The sequence below is a fragment of the Taudactylus pleione genome, unplaced genomic scaffold (genome assembly GCF_031769625.1).
Source record: "Taudactylus pleione unplaced genomic scaffold, aTauple2 ptg001060l, whole genome shotgun sequence".
NCBI lineage: Eukaryota > Metazoa > Chordata > Amphibia > Anura > Myobatrachidae > Taudactylus > Taudactylus pleione.
The window spans coordinates 2,520,042-2,542,254 of record NW_028285461.1 but is presented as its reverse complement, the minus strand read 5'-3'; the positions used below and the strand labels follow the sequence as shown (position 1 = coordinate 2,542,254).

Here is a 22,213-nt window from a genome sequence, read left to right as displayed (position 1 = left end):
CAGATCCGGACCGAAGAGAACTTCTCCGGTAAACGGCAACGCTTCCAGACCTTTCTTGGAATCTGCGTCCGCCTTCCAGGATCGCAGCCACAAGGTGCGACGAGCAGCTACTGCTGCTGAAGAAATTCTAGACACCAGAGTACTAATGTCTAGAGCCGCCTCGTTGATGTAGGTGGCCGAATCACGGAGATTGCCAATCAACTCCGCCTGATCGGCCGGACAGTCGGATTCAAAAGAAGCCTCTAATGAATCCGCTCAGCGCTCCATCGCTCTGGCAACCCAGCAAATGGCCATAGCCGGCCGTGCTGCCCCCCCTGCAAGGGAATAAGCGGACTTCAGGCAGATTTCTACCTTGCGGTCCGTAGCATCCTTAAGGGAGGACATGGATGGCATCGGCAATGTGGCACTACGGACAAGACGGGTCACGTGAGAATCCACCTGTGGAGGGGATTCCCACTTCGCAAAATAATTATCCGCGAACGGATAAGCCACCGCCAGGCGTCTCTGCGGCTGGTATCTTTTGCCAGGTTGTTTCCACGCCTCCTCTAAATGGTCCACCAACTGACCCGAAAGAGGAAAGACTGTGGCATCGCCCTTCACATCTTTGAAAAAGGCATACTTAGATTTAGCCGCTGGGGGAACTTCGTCCTCAATCACCAAGGCTGTGCGGACCGCCCGAATAAGTCCAGGAATATATACTTTGGACTTAGCATCAGCGTCCTTAGTATGGAGAGGTTCCTGATCGTAAGGATCTAGAATCTCCCCATCATCAGACGTCCCTTCGTCATCCTCATAAGGAGCGGACAGAGACGCCACCGGCCTTTTATGAGACCGCATCACAGACTCCCCTTGCAACACATCCGACAAGTGCTGTACAGAACTCGTCAGGGAGTTAACCCACGCTGGCTCCTGAGAACCCGGGAGCGGGGAAATAGGGAGACTGTGGGGTACCACCAATTGTCGTGGGAACCCCTGCATGGGTGACGACACCACAGACTGCTGGGACAAACCCATCGGAGTAAACGCGGGCTGCGGAGCTAACTGGCCCACTAAAGCTGTTAACGCCTGAGCGAAACAAGCCCAGGGCGGCTCCTGTACCGGTGCTGTAACCGTAATAGGCCGCGCCATGGACAAACACTGCCGGCAAAGGCCCTCCGCGCAACCCTCCCCCTCCGCTAACGGTACTTTGCACGTGGTACACTGTAGCCGGAGGGGAAAATCACTTTCAGACATGATGGCACCACGTATGTGACCTCTCTCACCAATTAAGTATTAAATAGGCGAGAGACCACCCTGCAGCACCGCACCGCAAGGGCTTTAGCAGAAAGAACAGGGACAGTAATAAAGCTGACAGTTTAGATGAAGAAAAGATTACAGGCAGCAGCGCTAGCACAGTCACATACAAAGCAGAGAAATAACAATTCCTGCACTAACAGCGCTGATCACTCAACTACACAGACACAGGGCCTGGTAGGACACAGCGCTGCATACACAGACCTGACCACAGCGGAGGAGAGGTATGCGGGGGGACCCAGACCACGATGCTTCCGTCCAGCGCTTCCAGCAGCGTTCACCATGCGTTCTGGAGAAGATGGCCGCCGAGGAGCAGAGAGAAGCTGGCCTGGGGGAGGAGCGCTGACACAGGACCAGTCAGCACAGTGCAGAGAGGGCTGTGTGCAGCGGGGGAGGCGCCGGCTGTGAGACAGGGAAGGCGCGCTCCCCTGGCATGCATTTAACCCCTGGGACGCCGCAGCGCTACCGCTCTGCTGCGGTCCGCTGTCCCAGGGGGTAGTGGAAGCGCAGGTTGGTCGCCTGGCTCCACGCTGCAGCCAGTCCCCAGGGAGCCCCCTGCCTGGGGACTTAGGACCATGTGATCAGCGGGGACCCACCGCGGGACCCCGCTGCTTACCTCTGTCCCCCTTGAATCCGGCCATGGTCCGGAGCATCTGGGGTCACCGCTAGCTGTGACCCCAGACGCCCACCAGCATCCCCGGATCAGTACCGGCGTTCTGGTACCGGCGGGGTGTAGGGAAGACAGCATGGACGTCAGGACTGACTGTCCATGCTGTTCATCCAGTTGTGCAGCCACAGCTGCATGAAGAATAAGCTTCAGGGGCTCTTCTAGCCCCCACTCCAACAGGTGCACCCGACTCCGGCCGGGCACCAAACTAAACTGAGGTGCCTTGGCCCGGGGGCGGGGTATAGGAGGGGGACCTAGTGCATCCTGGGAGGCTGAAAGCTTAACTCTTTGGTGCCCTGCGACTGACGTCACACCTATACCCCCAAGGTATCCTGTGGATACCCTATGGACCCTGAAGTAGAAATGGGGTTTATGCAACTTTCGAGATTATTTTATGTATTCTCCAGTTTATAGACATTTTTTTTTTTAGACATTTATGTCGTCCATGTGGTCTGGTAGATAGAACAGCTAGTGTCCCTCTACTGGGGTCTGTGATGTAGGTTCAATGTCTGCGCTAGGGTTCCCCAATGCAGAGGGGGGGAGGGGGGGGAGAGAGAGTGAGAATCCCAGAACAGAAAGAAGGGACAAGGTGCCCTGAGAGAGAGAGGAAAGCGGGACAAGGGAGAGAGAGAGAGAAGCAGGGGTCCTGAGAGAGAGAGACAGGGCAGAGAGTAGAGGGGTCCAGGGAGAGAGAGAAGGGACAAGATGGCAGGGCAGAGAGGAGGGGTCCTGTGAGAGAGGGAGAGCAGACAAGGTGGCAGTGCAGAGAGGAGGGATCCTGTGAGAGAGGGAGAACAGAGAAGGTGGCAGTGCAGAGAGGAGGGGTCCTGAGAGCGGACAAGGTGGCAGTGCAGAGAGGAGGGGTCCTGAGAGAGAGGAGAAAGGACAAGGTGGCAGTGCAGAGAGGCGGGGTCTTGTGAGAGAGGGAGAGCAGACAAGGTGGCAGTGCAGAGAGGAGGGGTCCTGAGAGAGAGGACGAGAAGAGTGCACAGAGGAGGGGACCAGAAAGAGGAGAGAGAATGAGTTGGCAGGGCAGAGAGGAGTGGTCACAGGAGAGGGGACAGATTGGTAGGGCAGAGAGGAGGGGTCCCAGAACAGAAAGAAAGGACAAGGTGCCGAGAGAGGGGAGAGCGGACAAGGTGGTAGTGCAGAGAGGTGGGGTCTTCAGAGAGAGAGAGAGAGAAAGAAGGGGTCGAGAGAGAGAGAGACATAGAAGGGGCAGAGAGAGAGAGAGAGAGAGAGAGAGAGGAGGTGGACAAGGTGGCAGGGCAGAGAGGAGGAGGAGTACCGGGCAAGGGAGAGAGAAAGGACAAGGTGGCAGGGCAGAGAGGAGGAGGAGTACCGGGCAAGGGAGAGAGAAAGGACACGGTGGCAGGGCAGAGAGGAGGAGGAGTACCGGGCAAGGGAGAGAGAAAGGACAAGGTGGCAGGGCAGAGAGGAGGAGGAGTACCAGGCAAGGAAGAAAGAAAGGACAAGGTGGCAGGGCAGAGAGAAGGAGTACCGGGCAAGGGAGAGAGAAAGGACGAAGTGGCAGGGAAGAGAGGAGGAGGAGTACAGGGCAAGGGAGAGAGAAAGGACACGGTGGCAGGGCAGAGAGGAGGAGGAGTACCGGGCAAGGGAGAAAGAAAGGACAAGGTGGCAGGGCAGAGAGGAGGAGGAGTACCGGGCAAGGGAGAAAGAAAGGACAAGGTGGCAGGGCAGAGAGGAGTACCGGGCAATGGAGAGAGAAAGGACAAGGTGGCAGGGCAGAGAGGAGGGGTCCCAGAACAGAAAAAAAGGACAAGGTGCCGAGAGAGAGGAGAGCGGACAAGGTGGTAGTGCAGAGAGGCGGGGTCTTGAGAGAGAGAAAGAGAGAGACAGACAGAGAAGGGGTCGAGAGAGAGGAGGCGAAAAAGGTGACAGGGCAGAGAGAAGGAGGAGTAACGGGCAAGGGAGAGAGAAAGGACAAGGTGGCAGGGCAGAGAGAAGGAGGAGTAACGGGCAAGGGAGAGAGAAAGGACAAGGTGGCAAGGCAGAGAGAAGGAGGAGTACAGGGCAAGGGAAAGAGAAAGGACAAGGTGGCAGGGCAGAGAGGAGGAGGTGTACCGGGCAAGGGAGAGAGAAAGGACGAGGTGGCAGGGCAGAGAGGAGGAGGAGTACCGGGCAAGGGAGAGAGAAAGGACGAGGTGGCAGGGCAGAGAGGAGGGGTCCCAGAACAGAAAGAAAGGACAAGGTGCAGAGAGAGAGGAGAGCGGACAAGGTGGTAGTGCATAGAGGCGGGGTCTTGAGAGAGAGAAAGAGATAGACAGACAGAGAAGGGGTCGAGAGAGAGAGAGGAGGCGGACAAGGTGGCAGGGCAGAGAGGAGGAGGAGTACCGGGCAATGGAGAGAGAAAGGACAAGGTGGCAGGGTAGAGAGGAGGAGGAGTTCCGGGCAAGGGAGAGAGAAAGGACAAGGTGGCAGGGCAGAGAGGAGGAGGAGTACCGGGCAATGGAGAGAGAAAGGACGAGGTGGCAGGGCAGAGAGGAGGAGGAGTACCGGGCAAGGGAGAGAGAAAGGACAAGGTGGCAGGGCAGAGATTATGAGGAGTACCGGGCCATGGAGAGAGAAAGGACAAGGTGACAGGACAGAGAGGAGGAGGAGTACAGGGCAAGGGAGAGAGAAAGGACAAGGTGACAGGACAGAGAGGAGGAGGAGTACCGGGCAATGGAGAGAGAAAGGACGAGGTGGCAGGGCAGAGAGGAGGAGGAGTACCGGGCAAGGGAGAGAGAAAGGACAAGGTGGCAGGACAGAGAGGAGGAGCACCGGGCAAGGGAGAGAGAATGGACAAGGTGGCAGGACAGAGAGGAGGAGGAGTACCAGGCAATGGAGAGAGAAAGGACAAGGTGGCAGGGCAGAGAGGAGGAGGAGTACCAGGCAAGGGAGAGAGAAAGGACGAGGTGGCAGGGCAGAGAGGAGGAGGAGTACCGGGCAAGGGAGAGAGAAAGGACAAGGTGGCAGGGCAGAGAGGAGGAGGAGTACCGGGCAAGGGAGAGAGAAAGGACAAGGTGGCAGGGCAGAGAGGAGGAGGAGTAACGGGCAATGGAGAGAGAAAGGACAAGGTGGCAGGGCAGAGAGAAGGATCTTAGAAGAGAGAGAGAGAAAACAACACTTGCATAACAGGATATAGAAAGTCATTAGAAGAGTGAGGGAAAAGGGAAAAAAAACCTGCGCAATAGCTAGCAACTCGGTGAAAGACGGGACTAAAATACTAGTATACAAGTATATCCCAACCATAAAGCTCAACTGTATACAAGTATATCCCAACCATAAAGCACAACTGTATACAAGTATATCCCAACTGTAAAGCACAACTGTATACAAGTATATCCCAACTGTAAAGCACAACTGTATACAAGTATATCCCAACCATAAAGCACAACTGTATACAAGTATATCCCAACTGTAAAGCACAACTGTACACAAGTATATCCCAACCATAAAGCACAACTGTATACAAGTATATCCCAGCCGTAAAGCAAAACTGTATACAAGTATATCCCAGCCGTAAAGCACGACCCGCCCCGGATTCGCACGGAAGCAATTTCGAATTTACAGCGACAGTCTTTTTTAACCGAGGTCTTATAAGATTGCCTTGTATGTGATATTAGTCTTTTTCCTCCAGACATCAACCATGCTTGGGCATAAGTGACATAGGGCCTGATTCAGAGCCGTTCGCTATTTGTGGTCGTTCGTTCAAAAACAAGGGGTGGCTACTCAAATGATCCGTTCGCAAATTGCAGTCTGTTCACACCTCTAAGTCTGAACGAGCGAGCAAAACATACGCTCGTTTATTTGTTAAAAACGCCCCCTGGCCGCTCGCACCATACGTCATGTCCGCTATTTATTAGATTAATCGAGTACATCGACCAGCGTATGAACTGCTCGCTATTCTTGTGGTTGGTTTTTGCTACCACAATTTTGCGAGCAGTTCTGGCTAAAAAAAAACCCAGTGACGTGGTCAATGACGCTGCTGTTTTAAATATGCACACCCATAAAACGCCCGTTTTGACCTTTAAGCACGCCTGCGTTCTGATTTCCACTCCCCGTTTTCAAGCACCTTCCCCTGTTACCACCCACATACGCCTCATCCTCTCACTCAAATTATCAGGCATTCGCTATTTTCCGAGCACATGAATTTCGGCCGCACTGACTGGTTCGCGCATGCGTATAACGATCCGTACGCATGCGCAGATGTGCGAACATCGCTCGGAACGAGCGTACTGCTGCTAGCGAGTGGCTCTGAATGAGGGCCATAATTAGTACCTCAGTCTTTTGATTTAACCATATGTGCTCAACCATGGATATCCTTAAAACATGGACCGTTAGGGTGCTTTGAGGGATCATGTTTGGGAACCTCTGGGCTAGATAAAGGACCTCTGTGGTCTGAAGCGTTGCTGTTCCTTCAATTGGGGAGACTGGAGTGCCAGGTCCTTTCCTGTAGCTACATTATACTCATGGAGTTCTGACACTCTCTCCTATATGGACTAACACCTTTTGCTGGAGTGACCACTTTTATATATAATACGTATTTATGACTGTACTCTTACGCTCTCACAGATCCTCAAATGGTGATTGATTTAAATACTCCTCCTGTTGTTTAACATTTGATCTTACATAAGCACAAAATGACCGGCTTGCTGTGTATGCCCATTAAGCATGTTTGATCTTTGATGGAAAGAATAAATTGTTACTTCACAGGGAATTACGCTGGATTTGCTGTCTAAATACTGTTTCCCCCATTGGGACCGAACAAGGAATTCAATCTAACCTGCTCTATCTAAATGACATTAATATGTAACCTGGATTAATCTGTCAATCACCGTTTACAGTGTTGTCCTTCCTGTCTTGTTTGTATATGTCGTTTAAGAGATTTTTATTATCTATATGCAAATGATGTACTATGTGCACTTTAGGTGAGACAGATAGCAAGCTATGTATCTCCTCTCTGTTTCTTCCTGGCCAATACAGCCACTATCACATGCCCATTAATATAATGACAATCTTTTTAAATGAAGGAAGTAGGCCTGTTGTTGTGGATGTCTCTTAGTAACTGAGTGATACAGACGCTTTTGAATAGGACATTACATCATATCTGTCCACAGTGGCATGGAACTAATATGGGTAACTGGCTGGTGAGTCTGAGACTTTGAGAGTTGTACGACATACCGATGTATCTATGCCTGGCGTGACTGTGCCACCAGGTCACGTGCTACTCTGCTAGTGCTGGCCGTATTTTTTTGCCAAAATGCGATGTGACTAGGACGCACATAGGCAAATGCAGGGGGGGTTTCCATCTGCCTGGAAACCCGCCTCCCCAGCCCACACCATGACCACAATAGTAATATAATAGATTGTTACTTGTGCTGCATGTTCTTCTCATCAGCCAGTAATAAATAACCTGTGCACCAACTAGGTGATCTGGAAAACATGCACTGTTAGAGATGCACTGCTATAAAGCCCAATATGTACATCTACAGTATGTCCAGGGCAGTGCTAGGTTCTTCTGCTGCTCCTCCAGGCTCCCGGACTTGCTCCAATAGTCTGGAATGGTGCCCACCTCTAAAATAAAAGCATTCAGCTCAGGCAGGATGGCCTACTGACACATCTAATGGCTTATTGTGATCGCTGGTGATGTATATGCTGGAATTATGACACACAATACACTTTGTATGACGCATATTAAAGCTGGTTAAGTACTAGGCATTGACAGGCCACACTCACTCTAAAATTAAGACTTTGGAACCCCCCTCTGGAAATCCTGCACCAGGAGACTATGCACCTGAGAACCTGATTCAACAAAATCCGCAGTTGCAAAGAGGCACTCAATCGGTCGACTGTTGCGTTCTGCGCATGCATTACAGTGCGTGAACTAGCAATTGCGATGGAAACTGCTCTGGGTCTGCGCATCCTGTGATTGACAGGAAGTGCCGTTTGCGGGTGGTGATGGGGGAGGCGAACGCAGGCGTGCCAGTGCGTTTCAACGCCATTGCATGGAAGTGCATAAATTAGTCACTGCGATACCCGACACATTCTGAGGTCTCATAGCGTGCGCAGAGGTTTGCAATTCCTGAGTGAGGTTTGGGCTTCCTTAACTGTGCGAATGGGTCCGATGTTACTCAATGTTACAGATTGTTTCGCTATGTTGCCCTAGTATACGGATGTGAGTAAGGGGAAGTGGGCTATGCGCTCGCAAGCGGGTCGATGGTGGGGCACTGCGCACACGCGCTCTGGGGTTCGCTACAAAAGGGGCGGCTGTCGATGTTGATTGACAGCTCGCCCCTTTTTGTAGGCGGGGAGGGGGGGTGGCTGGCCAAACGGAGGCGTTCCCAAAGGAACGCCTGCCGTTTGAGGGCGGCCCTACTGACACCACACGTGATGTCAGTAGTGAGCTTCCTGCTCTATTAGAGCAGGAAGCTCACTGGGGCTTGCGGGAACGAGATCCTACCACAAGGGTCTCGTCGTAAGCCCGATGGTCGCGACCATCACCTGGCCGCTCGCAAGCTGTGGGTGGTCATCTGGCAGTATGCACCCAAAATTTCCCCAGTTCCTTCATAGGAGAGGAATAGAGGAATGGGGAAATGTTTCCTCCCCAGGGAAGGAAAGCAGATATTGTGGGGCCACACACCGTGACATATCTCACAGTGTAAGGCCACGATATCTGATGGCTTTCGGTCTGACAGACATTTTATCTGACAATGTATGCCCAGCATTACTTACGGTGTTTGGGCCTAATTCAGAGATATACGCCAGCCCGATGGTTAGCTCACATCTCTGATGTCTTAGAGTCTGCGCTTGCATAGCACCCGTGCTGGGCATGTGCAAAATGGGTCATGCGATCTCGCACACAGGGCCTGACTCAGAGCTGGACGCTCTAAAATAGCACTCGCTCTGAATCAGGTTTTTTGGGTGCAGCCTCCGGGCCGCTCGCATAGCTGTGGGTGACCACCCACAGCTATTGTGAGCGGTCAGGTGATGGTCGCAATGGTCTCGACCATCAGGGCTTGCGACGAGACCCTTGCAGGAGGGTCTCGTTCCCGCAAGCCCCAGTGAGCTTCTGGCTATTAATAGAGCCGGATGCTCATCACTGACATCACTTGTGATGTCAGTGGGGCCGCCCCCAAACGACAGGGGTGCCGTCGGGAACGCCTCCGTATGGCCAGCCACCCCCCCATGCTCGCCTCCAAAACGGTGCGAGCTGTCGGTCAAAATCGACATCCGCCCCCTTTTGGTGTGAGACCCGGAGCGACAGAGCGCACGTCGCTAGCTTTGTCTCACGCATGCACACGTCAGAGACGGCTCCGGCGTGCGCATGCGCAGTGGCCAAACATCGAACCACTGAATCAGGCCCACAGTACCCCCAAGCCTCTGCCTGATTGATAGGCAGAACCATTTGGGAGGCAGAGCGGGGGGAGGATGGCTGTGTTGCCGGAAACGGGTTCATCGGTTACAATCAGTAACATCGAGTAACATCGGACCCATACGCACAGTTAAGGCAAGTCAGACCTCACTCAGGAATGGCTCACTTCTGAGCACGCTATGAGGCCTCAGGCTGTGTCTGGTATCACAGTGGCTAATTTATGCACACCCATGCATCGGCGTTAAAATGCACTGGCACGCCTGCGTTTGCCTGACTTCCCCCATGTCACCACCCACAAACGGCACTTCCTGTCAATCACTCTGCTCTGGGTCTACGTAGCATTTCCCATAGCAATTGCTAGTTCGCGCACTACGTTGAATGCACAATGCGAAATAATCAACCGATTGCGTGCGTATTAGTAACTGTGTTCCTTGCTGAATCAGGCCCAGCGAGAGAACACACTGTGCAATTGCGGCAACTACCAAACGATATATCGTATCATTTGTTTGTATTCGATTTATCGTTGCTTCTGTACACACTAGAACTACCATCTTTAAGATCACTGGCTGGGAGTGGCAAGAGGTGAAGTCTCCAGAGGGCAAATCGGAACGGCATATCGCCTGGTCGGCCGATTGGCCATACACCCTAGGCGATGTGCACCATATTGCTAGCGTTATCGCTAGGTTTGATGTACTACGCGGACAGCCAGCGACCGTCGCTAGTGACCAGCGGGAGCGCACAATCATACATACACACTGAGTGATGGATTTGTCATTCTGAAAATGGCAAAACGGTCGGCATTGCTCCAGTGTGTACCCAGTAATTCCATATCTGAGAGATTGTTATTTAGGGGTAATTACAACATGAAACGGGATGTAGTTTGGAAGCCGACGGTCTAAATCCCGACCGCCGGCTTCCAGATGTTCTAATCCCGGCGTGGTACTAATGACAGGCGTCTAAATCTAGACGCCTGTCATTTTACCGACGCCGGGAGACCGGCACCCGGCATACCGATCGAAGTGATGCCGGGCGCGGACAGCCCATTTAGGGCTCCCGGGGGGGACTTAGGGTTAGGCACCCCCCCGGGAGGTTAGGTTTAGGCTAGCGGGAGGGAGGGATAGGCAGCCCCAGGGGACTTAGGTTTAGGCAGCGGGGAAGGGGGGTTAGGTTTAGGCACTTAGAGGAGGGATTAGGGTTAGGCACTTGGGGGGGTAGGTTAGGGTTAGGCACCCTTAAGGGAGGGTTAGGGTTAGGGGGGGGGATTAGGTTAGCGATACTTACCTTAGGGACGATTGGGAGTTTCACCCTTGCCGGGCTGCTGCTGTCGGGGTTTGTACCGCCCGACATGCGTCCGGCGGTAATAACTACTACACCCCGTGAAGCATATACGAGTTGTCTTTGGCAGAGTACACATTCTTAGCAATGTGCAGACCAGTGGGCATTGGTGAAAACTACCAAGAGAGACGTCGGTAGAGCCCTGGTACGGGAGGTGCAGGCAGCCACATGGTGGCGTGGCTAAGTTCCGTTGTTGCATACACTGATGGGGGGACATGGTCACAGTATTTGGGGGGGGCGGGGGTTATACTTCCCTTTACTCCCAGGCCCCGAAAGAGGTCAGAGCCTTGTTATTTAGAACCCCCTCCTCCTCGCTGAGGCCCTGACACTGCCGCACCTAAAATAAAACAACTAAAATAAAAATATTTAGAAAAACTTTTTTTCTTATATCCCCCGTACAGACACTTTGCTATAAAGATATTACCTTAGCTTTTATACACATTTCTGAATTCCCAACTCCTACCTACATGCCACTCAGCCCTGTATTTGACAATCTTTATTTATTCTTCTAGAGCTGTCTATTTAATTTCTATATTCCGTCTATTTATCTAGTTGAATAGATAGGACAGTTTGTACGGCAAACGTTACCATAGATGCAGATTGCAGCATTAACTTTATCTAAGGGGACTATTTATCATGTCTTGCAAAATTTCCCTGCACACTAATAAATCTCATCGCTGCAATAAGCAATGTTGTTTTGCCCAGATTTATTAAAATTCGCAGATAAGAGCCTGTCCCGGCGATGACTAACTAGTGAAGTAGTAGTTTACATCACACTTACACTGCCAGGTGTGGATCTGGTTTACTTACTGCAGATGTGCGGCCATTGAGCTGTGCATATGCAAGTATAGGATGCAGGGAAGGGAGCAGGGCCAAGCTCTGAAACACTGAGCTTGGGACCTCATTCAGACTCGCAAGCGGGTCGATGGTTGGGCACTGCGCATGCGCAAGCCCCGTGGCGAGTGAGAAATTCACTCACTCCGGGGCTCGCTACAAACGGGGCTGCTGTCGATGTTGATCGACAGCTCGCCCTGTTTTGTAGGCGGGGAGGAGGGGTGGCTGGTCAAACGGAGGCGTTCCTGAAGGAACGCCTGCTGTTTGTGGGCGGCCCTACTGACATCACTCGTGATGTCAGTAGTGAGCTTCCTGCTCTATTTGAGCAGGAAGCTCACTGGGGCTTGTGGCAGACGAGACCCTACCACAAGGGTCTCGTCGCAAGCCCGATGGTGGCGATAATCGCGACCATCACCTGGCCGCTCGTAAAAGCTGTGGGTAGTCACCCACAGCTTAGCGAGCGGCCAGGAGGCCGGGTTAAAAAAAAAAAAGCGTCCGCCCTGATTCAGAGCGAGCGCTCGCTTTTTGCGAGCGGGTCTGAATGAGGTCATTGGTGCACAGGCCATTTGAATAGTCCCCATAGAAAGTTATGGGACTATTTATGCAACCAAAAAAACCCCAAAAGGACTGCTGCAGAGATCACATAATAAACAGCCCTGATACTTAAGGTGTCTGTCCACAGAAAACAACAGTTTTTAGAAGACTGACTGCACATAATTGGCAAATTCTTTGCAGGGATCTCCAGGAGCGTGTCCAGTAGAGGGGGCAGTAAGGTGGGCGGTATGTTAGTAAGGTACTATGATAGTCACCATGCCCTCCACTCCATCCCCGCTATACAAAGCTGCGATTCTTGGTAAAGCCAGGGGTGGGGCCACAATGACGCCATTCAGCGTGAATTGCATCATATTCATTACGCCATTCTTAATGTGGGCAGCCAGTATGCAGCAAAAGTGCATTAATGATCAGGTCCCATACCCTCCAAAATAACTCTTCTCACCTGGCACTTCCTAATATTTACTAGGACAGCTACCGGAGCTGGGTTAGTTGATGAGACAGGCGTTTTAAATGTTACTTAGTTCATTCAGTACATTTAACTGCAATAGCCAGTGTCCTGGGAATTTTGGGATCAGAGCATTTTGTACAGGGTGACAGAGGTGATGTTAGTAAGGGGATGGGTATGGGAGTTGGGATCCCGGTGGGCAGAATCCCGACGCCGGGATTCCAACAGGGTTAACATACTGACACTTGTTGGTCGGTATTCTAACCCTCCATCTTTGGTGGCTAACCCTAACCTCCCCTCTAGTGCCTGAACCCTGCCTCCCCCTCCCCGCACCCTAAATCTAACCCTCCCCCTTAGTGCCTAACCCTAAACCTTACCATCCCCCCAACCCCGCTACTTCGGAATGCCGCCGCCGTGATTCTGACTGGCGTCGGGATTCCGGCGCCGGTAATGTAAGCGGCGGCATTCCAACCACCGGGATGACGAACGCATCTCGTTGGTATGGTCTGACACAGAAGTATTATACTACTTAACATTTAGGGGTCAATCCTATTCCGTGCGATGATCTCGCCAGTACGAGTCATCGCGGCAGTGGCCTGGATTCGGCAAATTTTGCTTGAGAAAAATTTGTTGAAATCAGGGTTAAGTCGGGCTGCAAAGGGTGCGATGTGCAGGTCCGTTGCCGGCGCTTTAATGTCGTTGCAACGGCACATCGCACCCTTGGCATGGAATAGGATTGATCCATTGGTTCTGGACTGAATACATGGCTGCATTTTCCAATATGAAAGGGATTTTAAGTATTTATTTAATGTGGGTTACATTAGACTTTTTTTTCTACCTATCAATAACCTAGATTTTGGTGGAGCTGCCCTGATTACCACAATCCAAAAGTGGTGTGGCCTATCAGAAGGTGGGCGTGGTCTCACAGGAATGTGCCTGTGATTGGGCAACTCAGGGGCGTGACTGGGCAGTTTGGGGCGGTGTTTGGCGAGTCTGGAGTTTGGCTTGTTTGGTCTTTTGGGGGGTATGCGTTTAATTTTGACACGGATTGGGCTGCTATTGACTATTTTTGGGGGTTTTGATCAGACCAGAGGTTCCCAAACGCGGTCCTCAAGGCAACTCAAGAGTTCCGGTTTTCGAACAATCCATGGTTGAGCACAGGTGGTAAAATCAAATTGACTCAGGCACTAATTAAATCACCTGTGGCAAGGCATGGATTTCCTTAAAACCTGGACTGTTAGGGGCATCCACTAGACGATTTTATCCCTGTCCAACCTCTTAACGATTTTCCCTTGAAGTTTCCCTTGAAATATGATCTTCCACTCTGAACAATTTGCAAAGGATTTGCAAAAGATTTGCAAAGGATTTGCAAAAGATTTGCAAACGATTTGCAAAAGATTTGCAAACGATTTGCAAAAGATCTGCAAACGATTTGCAAAAGATCTAACAATAAACTATGTTGTTTTAATCTGTAATTGAGAGCTTTCAGCTATAGTGGGCAGACAGTGGTTCATCGTTTGATCGTTCAGCATGAACGATGTGTAAACGATGTGTAAACGATTTGTAAGCAATCAAGTGAAATTGACCTGCGTGTTCAGTCGATGGAGGAGACGATCAAACGACCAGCGGGAGCGCGCATCGTACATCGTTAGAAACAATTACTGCACGATTTGCAAACGATGTTCAAACGATGTTTGAACGATTATCGAACGATTTTGTCATTATCGTTCAATCGTTCAACTTTATCGTCTAGTGGATACCCTTAAGGTGCCTTGAGAACTGAGTTTGGGAAGCTTTGGATTAGACTCAAATGATTTCAAGAATTGTCAATCACCTATGCAGGGGCCTCAATAGCTCTTAATATAGGCACATCCTTGCTATAGGATGCTATGATAGGCAATAGCTGAACTCTACTAATAGGACACTAGATGATAGATCAGAGGTTCTCCTTTGCCCTGTAGCAGCACCAACAGTGCATATTTTGTAGATCTCCTTGCAGAACAGTGCAGGTGACAAATTGGTTGAATCAGTTATTAATCCCCAAAGGCTTCTGTAAGAAGATCCTCAGCAGGCTCTTTACGGTGTGTTTGCAAAGGTGGATTTACAGATACATGGTGATTTGTCTTGCACTACCTTCTCTATACTACATCATTGATCCTTATGAAGAGGGTATCCACAGTACAAATCCGCATGAAGATATCCTTGATGCAGAATGCACTATTGAGGTCCATCAGCATACACTATGAACAAAGGCGTATCCTGTGAGCACATGCTTTATTGTAATTAATGATGCGCTTATGATCCATCCAACATGCATGGTGATCATTCTAGCACACTGCACGCAATCAGTGAGGAGGGCATATTTTAATATAGAAAGGCAAAAGTTTATACGTGATGTATCTCTACAGCTACAGCAGCGTCTCGTATAAAATGTTGCCCTTCAAAATTAAAATATGCCCTCCTCACTCACTGGAGTATTATGTGTGTGCATTCTTCATAGGAATGAATGATCTGCCTATGGTCCATCCAGAATTCACTATAGCGACTGGAGTATTATGTGTGTGCATGCTTTATAGGAATGAATGATCTGCCTATGGTCCATCCAGAATTCACTATAGGCACTGGAGTATCATGTGTGTGCATTCTTCATAGGAATGAATGATCTGCCTATGGTCCATCCAGAATTCACTATAGACACTGGAGTATTATGTGTGTGCATGCTTTATAGGAATGAATGATCTGCCTATGGTCCATCCAGCATACACTTTGGGCACTGGAGTATCATGTGTGAGCATGCTTTATAGGAATGAATGATCTGCCTATGGTCCATCCAGCATACACTTTGGGCACTGGAGAATCATGTGTGAGCATGCTTTATAGCAGGGGTGGGGAACCTTTTTTCTGCCGAGGGCCATTTTGATATATATAACATTATTTGCGAGCCTGGTGCAGGCCATGCCCCTCCGTGTGATGTCACATGGGGCGGTGCCACAATCACTGGTGATTACAGCAATGCCTGGATCATCCTGAGGATGCTCCGGGGAGCTGTAAATGCAGCGGTGTGACCGTTTGAAGTGTCCTAAGGACGCTCCAGGCGGCACTCCTGCATAGATTCTGGCTGCAGGGTGCTATTCTAGGAACCCTGCTAGCCAGATGAGGCTAGCAGAAAAATGCTCCGAGGGCCAGACCAAATGATTCCTCGGTCCTTATACGGCCCCCGAGCCTAAGGTTCCCCATCTCTGCTTTATAGGAATGAATGACCTGCCTATGGTCCATCCAGCATACACTATGGGCACTGGAGTATCATGGGTGTGCATGCTTTATAGGAATGAATGCTGTGCTTATGCTATGTTCACAGTGCAGGGCATCCCTACATGAATGTTTTCATTTGTAGAGAAGGAAATGTGCATTATTTTTTAAAATACAGTACATACTGTGATTACACAGGGTAACTGTTTCCACACCTGTCCCAAATCTCCTCTCCAACAACTATTTTTCTGATCTCTCCGCAGCACTGAATTGTTTGACCGCGTTCACACTGAAGTGTCCTCCGTGTTCAAACAACTTGTGCAGCGCCCAAGATATGCTGCTGGCAGAGAGAGCACTGATTCATAGGACAAGGTGCCCATTCCCTCCTTAACAATGTAAACGGTGGATGCTATGAAATGCTGCACGTGACGGGAACACTACAGCGCGAATCGGCCCAAAAAGATCACCTATTATTTGGCCTGTATTTCTGTGGGGAGATCTGGAAAACATGCTTTAGAAAAGGTATAAAACACAACCCATCAAATACAGTAGATATGTTTAGCCAGACATGTATAATGTGGCTAGATAACCTGCGTCTATTCAGAAGTAGATGAACTACAACTCTCAGTATAACCTGCCTACCTGAGCTGTTGTGTTGCTCATGCCCAGCTGGAGAGCCGAATCAGCCTGATCTATACACTCCTGGATCTATTTACCCATTTGCTGAGATCGAGGAACGCCAACTGTGATTAAATAGCAGATACTGGAACATGTGATCCCAATTAGTGCAAGCATGGACGTCCAAATTTGGTATTATGGCCCTCATTCAGAGCCACTCGCTAGCGGCAGTACGCTCGTTCCGCGCGATGTTCGCACATCTGCGCATGCGTACGGATCGTTATACGCATGCGCGAACCAGTCAGTGCGGCCGAAATTCATGTGCTCGCAATATAGCGAATGCCTGCTATTTTGAGTGACAGAATGAGGCGTATGTGGGTGGTAACAGGGGAAGGTGCTTGAAAACGGCGAGTGGAGATCCGAACGCAGGCGTGCTTAAAGGTCAAAACAGGCGTTTTATGGGTGTGCATAATTAATACAGCCGCGTCATTGACCACGTCACTGGGTTATTTTATAGCCAGAACTGCTCGCAAGTTTGTGGTAGCAAAAACCAACCACAAGAATAGCGAGCAGTTCATACGCTGGTCGATGTACTCGATTAATCTAATAAATAGCGGACATGACGTATGGTGCGTGCGGCCAGGGGGCGTTTTTAACAAATAAACGAGCGTATGTTTTGCTCGCTCATTCAGACTTAGAGGTGTGAACAGACTGCAATTTGCGAACTGATCATTTGAATAGCCACCCCTTGTTTTTGAACGAACGACCGCAAATAGCGACCGGCTCTGAATCAGGCCCTATGTTTTTATTAATAGTGCTGAAACCATGCATAACATTTGGGTTTGGGGAAACTTGAAGTATGGTGCGATTTATTTTTAAACCATTGTTATGTTTCACGTAGCCGATCTCCTAACTTCACCCAGCACACAATGGCCCTCATTCAGAGGCGGTCGCAAGAAGTGAGCGCTCGCTCTGAATGAGGGCGGCCGCTTGCCTTTTTCAAGTGCGGCCTCCTGGTCGCTAGCTAAGCTGTGGGTTACCACCCACAGCTTTAGTGACCGACCAGGTTGATGGTCGCGATGGTCAAAACCATCGGGGCTTGCGACGAGACCCTAAGGTTGGGTCTCGGCAACCGCAAGCCCCAGAGAGCTTCCTGTTCTGATCGAGCAGGAAGCTCCCCACTGACATCACTGCTGATGTCAGTGCGGCCGCCCACAAAACGGCAGGCGTTCCTTAAGGAGCGCCTCCGTTTGTGAAACCACCCCCCTGCCACGCCTACAAAACGGGTCGAGCTGTTGATCACCATCGACAGCCGCCCCATTTGTAGTGAGCTCCGGAGCGAGAGAATTTCTCTCTCGCTCCGGGGCTTGCGCACGCGCAGTGCGGCCGCTGCGCGTGCGCAGGGCCTAAACATCGACCCGGTTGCAAGCGCTCAGTGCTTGCGACCGGGTCTGAATGAGACCCAATGTCCTGCTAGCACTGGAATGAATGGCAGATTAGTAGATCAGCCATTTTCAGGTGTTTGGCAAAAATAGAATTATATCATTGGGGCAATTCCGAGCACTCTGAAATGCACTTTAACTGCGGAGATGATGCCATTGTGTACATAGGAAGCAAGGTGGGCCCACATATATTACAATTGGTAAATTACCCTTAATGCATTGACCATAATAGAAGATAAGGTGACTGTCTGCAAATTGCAAGCCCTGTGGGTATTTTGCTGACCTATCCCTAGAACAATTGCAGCTGGTCTCATTCCTTTTATCTTATCTGAAGAATGAAGGAATGTGATGTCTGGGTACACACTGACAGATATATCTGTCCAATCTGTCTGGTGGGAAGGAAAATCTGGTAATGTATGGGAGCAAATACCAATAGAAATTTGCTCCAAAACCCTGGAAGACAGACCAGATTTTCCTTTCCACCAGACAGATTGGACAGATATATCTGGAGTATCTGCTTTTTAATAATAAAATTGTACCTTTTATTTTATTTTATATAATAAGCCTTGTGTATATTGATTATATATTTACTGCACTCAATCACTTGCACTTTTCACCAGGTCTTCAAGAGCTAACATAATGCATTCTTCACATTGCTAGTCTGCCGAGAAGATGCCTCCACTCCCAGGTGTCATTATAATCTCATCCCAATACCCCTGGCAGCACTACTGGTATAAAAATATATGCGTTTAGATTTGCCCTGTACATACAGACATCGCACATAGTCACCTGCCATATGGTTAGAGTACATTCATGTAGTCTACATCTGGTTTTAATAAAACACATTAATACCTATATAGTGAGGCTCCCACATCTTCATACACAAGCAAGCTTGTCTCGCCTTTTCATCCGCAAGCAAGCTTCTCTCGCCTTTTCATCCGCAAGCAAGCTTGTCTCGCCTTTTCATCTGCAAGCAAGCTTGTCTCGCCTTATCGTCCGCAAGCAAGCTTCTCTCGCCTTTTCATCCGCAAGCAAGCTTGTCTCGCCTTTTCATCCACAAGCAAGCTTGTCTCGCCTTTTCATCCGCAAGCTTGTCTCACCTTTTCATCCGCAAGCAAGCTTGTCTCGTATTTTCATTCGCAAGCAAGCTTGTCTCGCCTTTTTATCCACAAGCAAGCTTGTCTCGCCTTTTTAATTGCAAGCAAACTTGTCCCACCTTTTCATCCTCAAGCAAGCTTGACGCACCTTTTCATCAGCAAGCAAAAAAAGCTTGTCCCAACATTTCATCCGCAAACAAGCTTGTCCCAACATTTCATCTGCAAGCAAGCTTGTCCCAACATTTAATCTGCAAGCAAGCTTGTCCCAACATTTAATCTGCAAGCAAGCTTGCCACAACATTTCCTCTACAAGCAAGCTTGTCCCAACATTTCATCGGCAAACAAGCTTGGCCGTCCCTTTTACCCGCAAGCTAATCCCACCTTTTCATCTGCAAGCAAACTTGGCCAATCTTTATTCTGCAAGCAAGCCTGTCCCACCTTTACATCCACATGCACGCTTGTCCCACCTTTACATCCACATGCACGCTTGTCCCACCTTTACATCCACATGCACGCTTGTCCCACCTTTACATCTACATGCACGCTTGTCCCACCTTTACATCCACATGCATGCTTGTCCCACCTTTACGTCTACATGCACGCTTGTCCCACTTTTACATCCACATGCACGCTTGTCTTACCATTTCATCCATATACAAGCATGTCCCACCTTTTTCATCCATATACAAGCATGTCCCACCTTTTTCATCCATATAAAAGCATGTCCCACCTTTTTCATTCGCAAACAAGCTTGTCCCACTTTTTCATATGCAAACAAGCTTCTCTCAACATTTCATCCACAATGCAAGCATGTCCCACCTTTTCATCTGCAAACAAGCTTGTCCCACTTTTTCGTTCCACATGCAAGCTTGTCCCACCTTTTCATAAGCAAGCATGCTTGTCCCAACATTTCATGTGCATGCAAGATTTCCCCACATTTTCATCCGCAAGCAAGATTGTACCAGCTTTTCATCCATGTGCAAGCTCATGCCACCTTTTCATCCAAATGCTCGCTTCTTCCAACATTTCATCCACGAGCAAGATTTCCCCACATTTTCATCTGCAAGCAAGATTGTACCACCTTTTCATCCACGTGCAAGCTCATGCCACCTTTTCATCCACATACAAGCCTTGTCCCAACATTTTATCCAGAGCAATGCTTGTGTAATTATCGTTTTCCCGAATGCAACAAATGTGCATTTTGAATGGCAGTAATGTTGGTGCACAAAACACACCATAAAAACAGTTATGATTGAGTCTTACAGACTGTTCATAAACAACGTCATTCATCTGCACTCAGACTATCTGTAAGTAATGCAACTGTCATACATTCTGTTGTAATTGGAAATATGTAATGCAATTACACTGCACTTCATATTAGGTTTGTCCATGTATAATGTGATTATTATTCACTCTGAGACCTACCCACATATAATGCAATTCTCCTGCACCATAGCAAACTGGTTTACATATAATGCATTTCCACTGAACTATGTATTAAAAGTCTTTTAAATATATAATGCAATTAGTGTGCATTCCCTCAGACTTGCCCGCATATAATGCAATTCTCCTGTACTCTCTCAGAGCTACCCATGTATAATGCAGTATCCCTGCTCTACCTCAGACTAACATCATATAATTACCCCTCTGAGATATGTTCACATATAATGCAATTTCCTGGCAGTTTATATTAGGTTGGTGCATTTACAATGCAATTATTCTGCACAATTTCGGCTGCACCTGCACAGAAATATAATGCAAGTCCCCTGCACTAGTTCTAAACACATTATACAATCCCATAAAATGCAATTCTCAAACACACTATATCAGACCTTGAAATAAAATTCACCTGCTCCAGATTTCATGCAAGGGTCACCTATTATACATTACTTACTCATTTCCTTTGAACTCTGCATTAGGTATGCGTCCCTACATAATTCATTCTGCACCCTGTCAGACCTATAATGCAATTCTTCATCGGTTCTAATGCATTCCGTACACAGACTTGTCCTCAGATAACACACATTGAATTTTTATAGTGTCCCTCTTATAGATGCAATATTCTCGCTTTAACCGAGAAATCTCCTGAGAGAATATTTTGAATTCACTGAAAGAACTTGAGAAGTGCACTGCCTCGCTAATGCTATACTGGTATCTATCTGCTAACGTCCCCATGATAACCGACAACACAAGGTTTGGAAGAATAGCTGGTTATTTGGAACAATCTTCCTTTAAACTACAGGCATAAAATTATTATAGGCTAAATGCCATGTACACCTATCTGATCTACCTGCCACACCCATTGCTACCCCAAATCAAAAGCCCCTTTATAATAGCATCATCATAGCAAGGGGCATCTGATCTAGTTACTGTATCCCTAATTGCATACCAGGATATTTCTCTGCCCAATTCTGTCTCATATCCCAGTTTAGGTAAACCTGTCCCGTTTTTCTTAAGGTGGAGGTTAAACAGTCCTTATACTTACCTCCTATGCAACTCACTAGTGATGCCACTAAGGGCAAAGCCATGTGTCTACTGCTTTTCCAAGTGTCTACTGCTTTTCCAATTCTCCAAAGTATGTTCTAAATGATTCTAATCTCCACAGCCAGGCAGCATTGTCTATGCTATGGCATAGCTGTGTACAGATACCCCCAAACAGGAGCTTGTGTATCTGGCACTCGCATGGAGCTGATGAGTTTTGCCCCTTAGGTTGACCACAGCAGGGTCTTTTGACTTCCTGATGAAGCACACAGGGGCAAGAAGCAGCCGGTGATGCCCTGATGCGTGGACATGTTTAACCCTTCCACTCCCGCATACACGTAAAACTGAAAACCCCCTCTAGCTCACCCTCAGCCCCAAATCTGCCCCTAGGTCTGTGCAGGTAGTTACCCCCTCCAATGGGCACTTACCTGTGCTCTCCCAGGGGAGGCTCCCGCTCTCGGAGCTCATGGTGCCCCTGCAGGTCAGTGGGAAGGCAGCGCAGCCCCCTGCTTACACCTCCTGCGCCCGGGCATCCCGCATGCTGCACGGAAAAGTCGCGGCTCCCACCCGTTACCCCCGAGCTTCGCGCAGCGACTGGCCCACACCCGCGGCCGGCCGGGGGTAAGCATCCGTGACGTCACACGCCGCCCGCCAATCGTCGCGCAGCTCCCACCTGGCTGCATCTGGCAGCGGGGCGCGCCACCCCTTCCGTGCCAGCCTGCCGCCCCTCTCTGTCCCTGCTGCTGCACCACGGTGCCCGGGGATGGGATGCAGCTGAAGGGTGCTGGGCACAAGGTCTGTTATTCTGTATATCATTCT

At 49.5% G+C, this 22,213-nt stretch overlaps 1 protein-coding gene across 1 annotated transcript in view; it reads right to left on the bottom strand.

The window, feature by feature from the left end:
* Window positions 1-21,958, bottom strand: part of CHRM4 (cholinergic receptor muscarinic 4) — a 70,772-nt gene extending 48,814 nt beyond the window's left edge. The window contains exon 1 of the mRNA XM_088461473.1: window positions 21,823-21,958. Within this exon, the coding sequence (XP_088317599.1) occupies window positions 21,823-21,862 (40 nt within the window). The 5' untranslated portion in view covers window positions 21,863-21,958. The remainder of the gene's footprint in view (window positions 1-21,822) is intronic.
* Window positions 21,959-22,213: the final 255 nt, after the last annotated feature.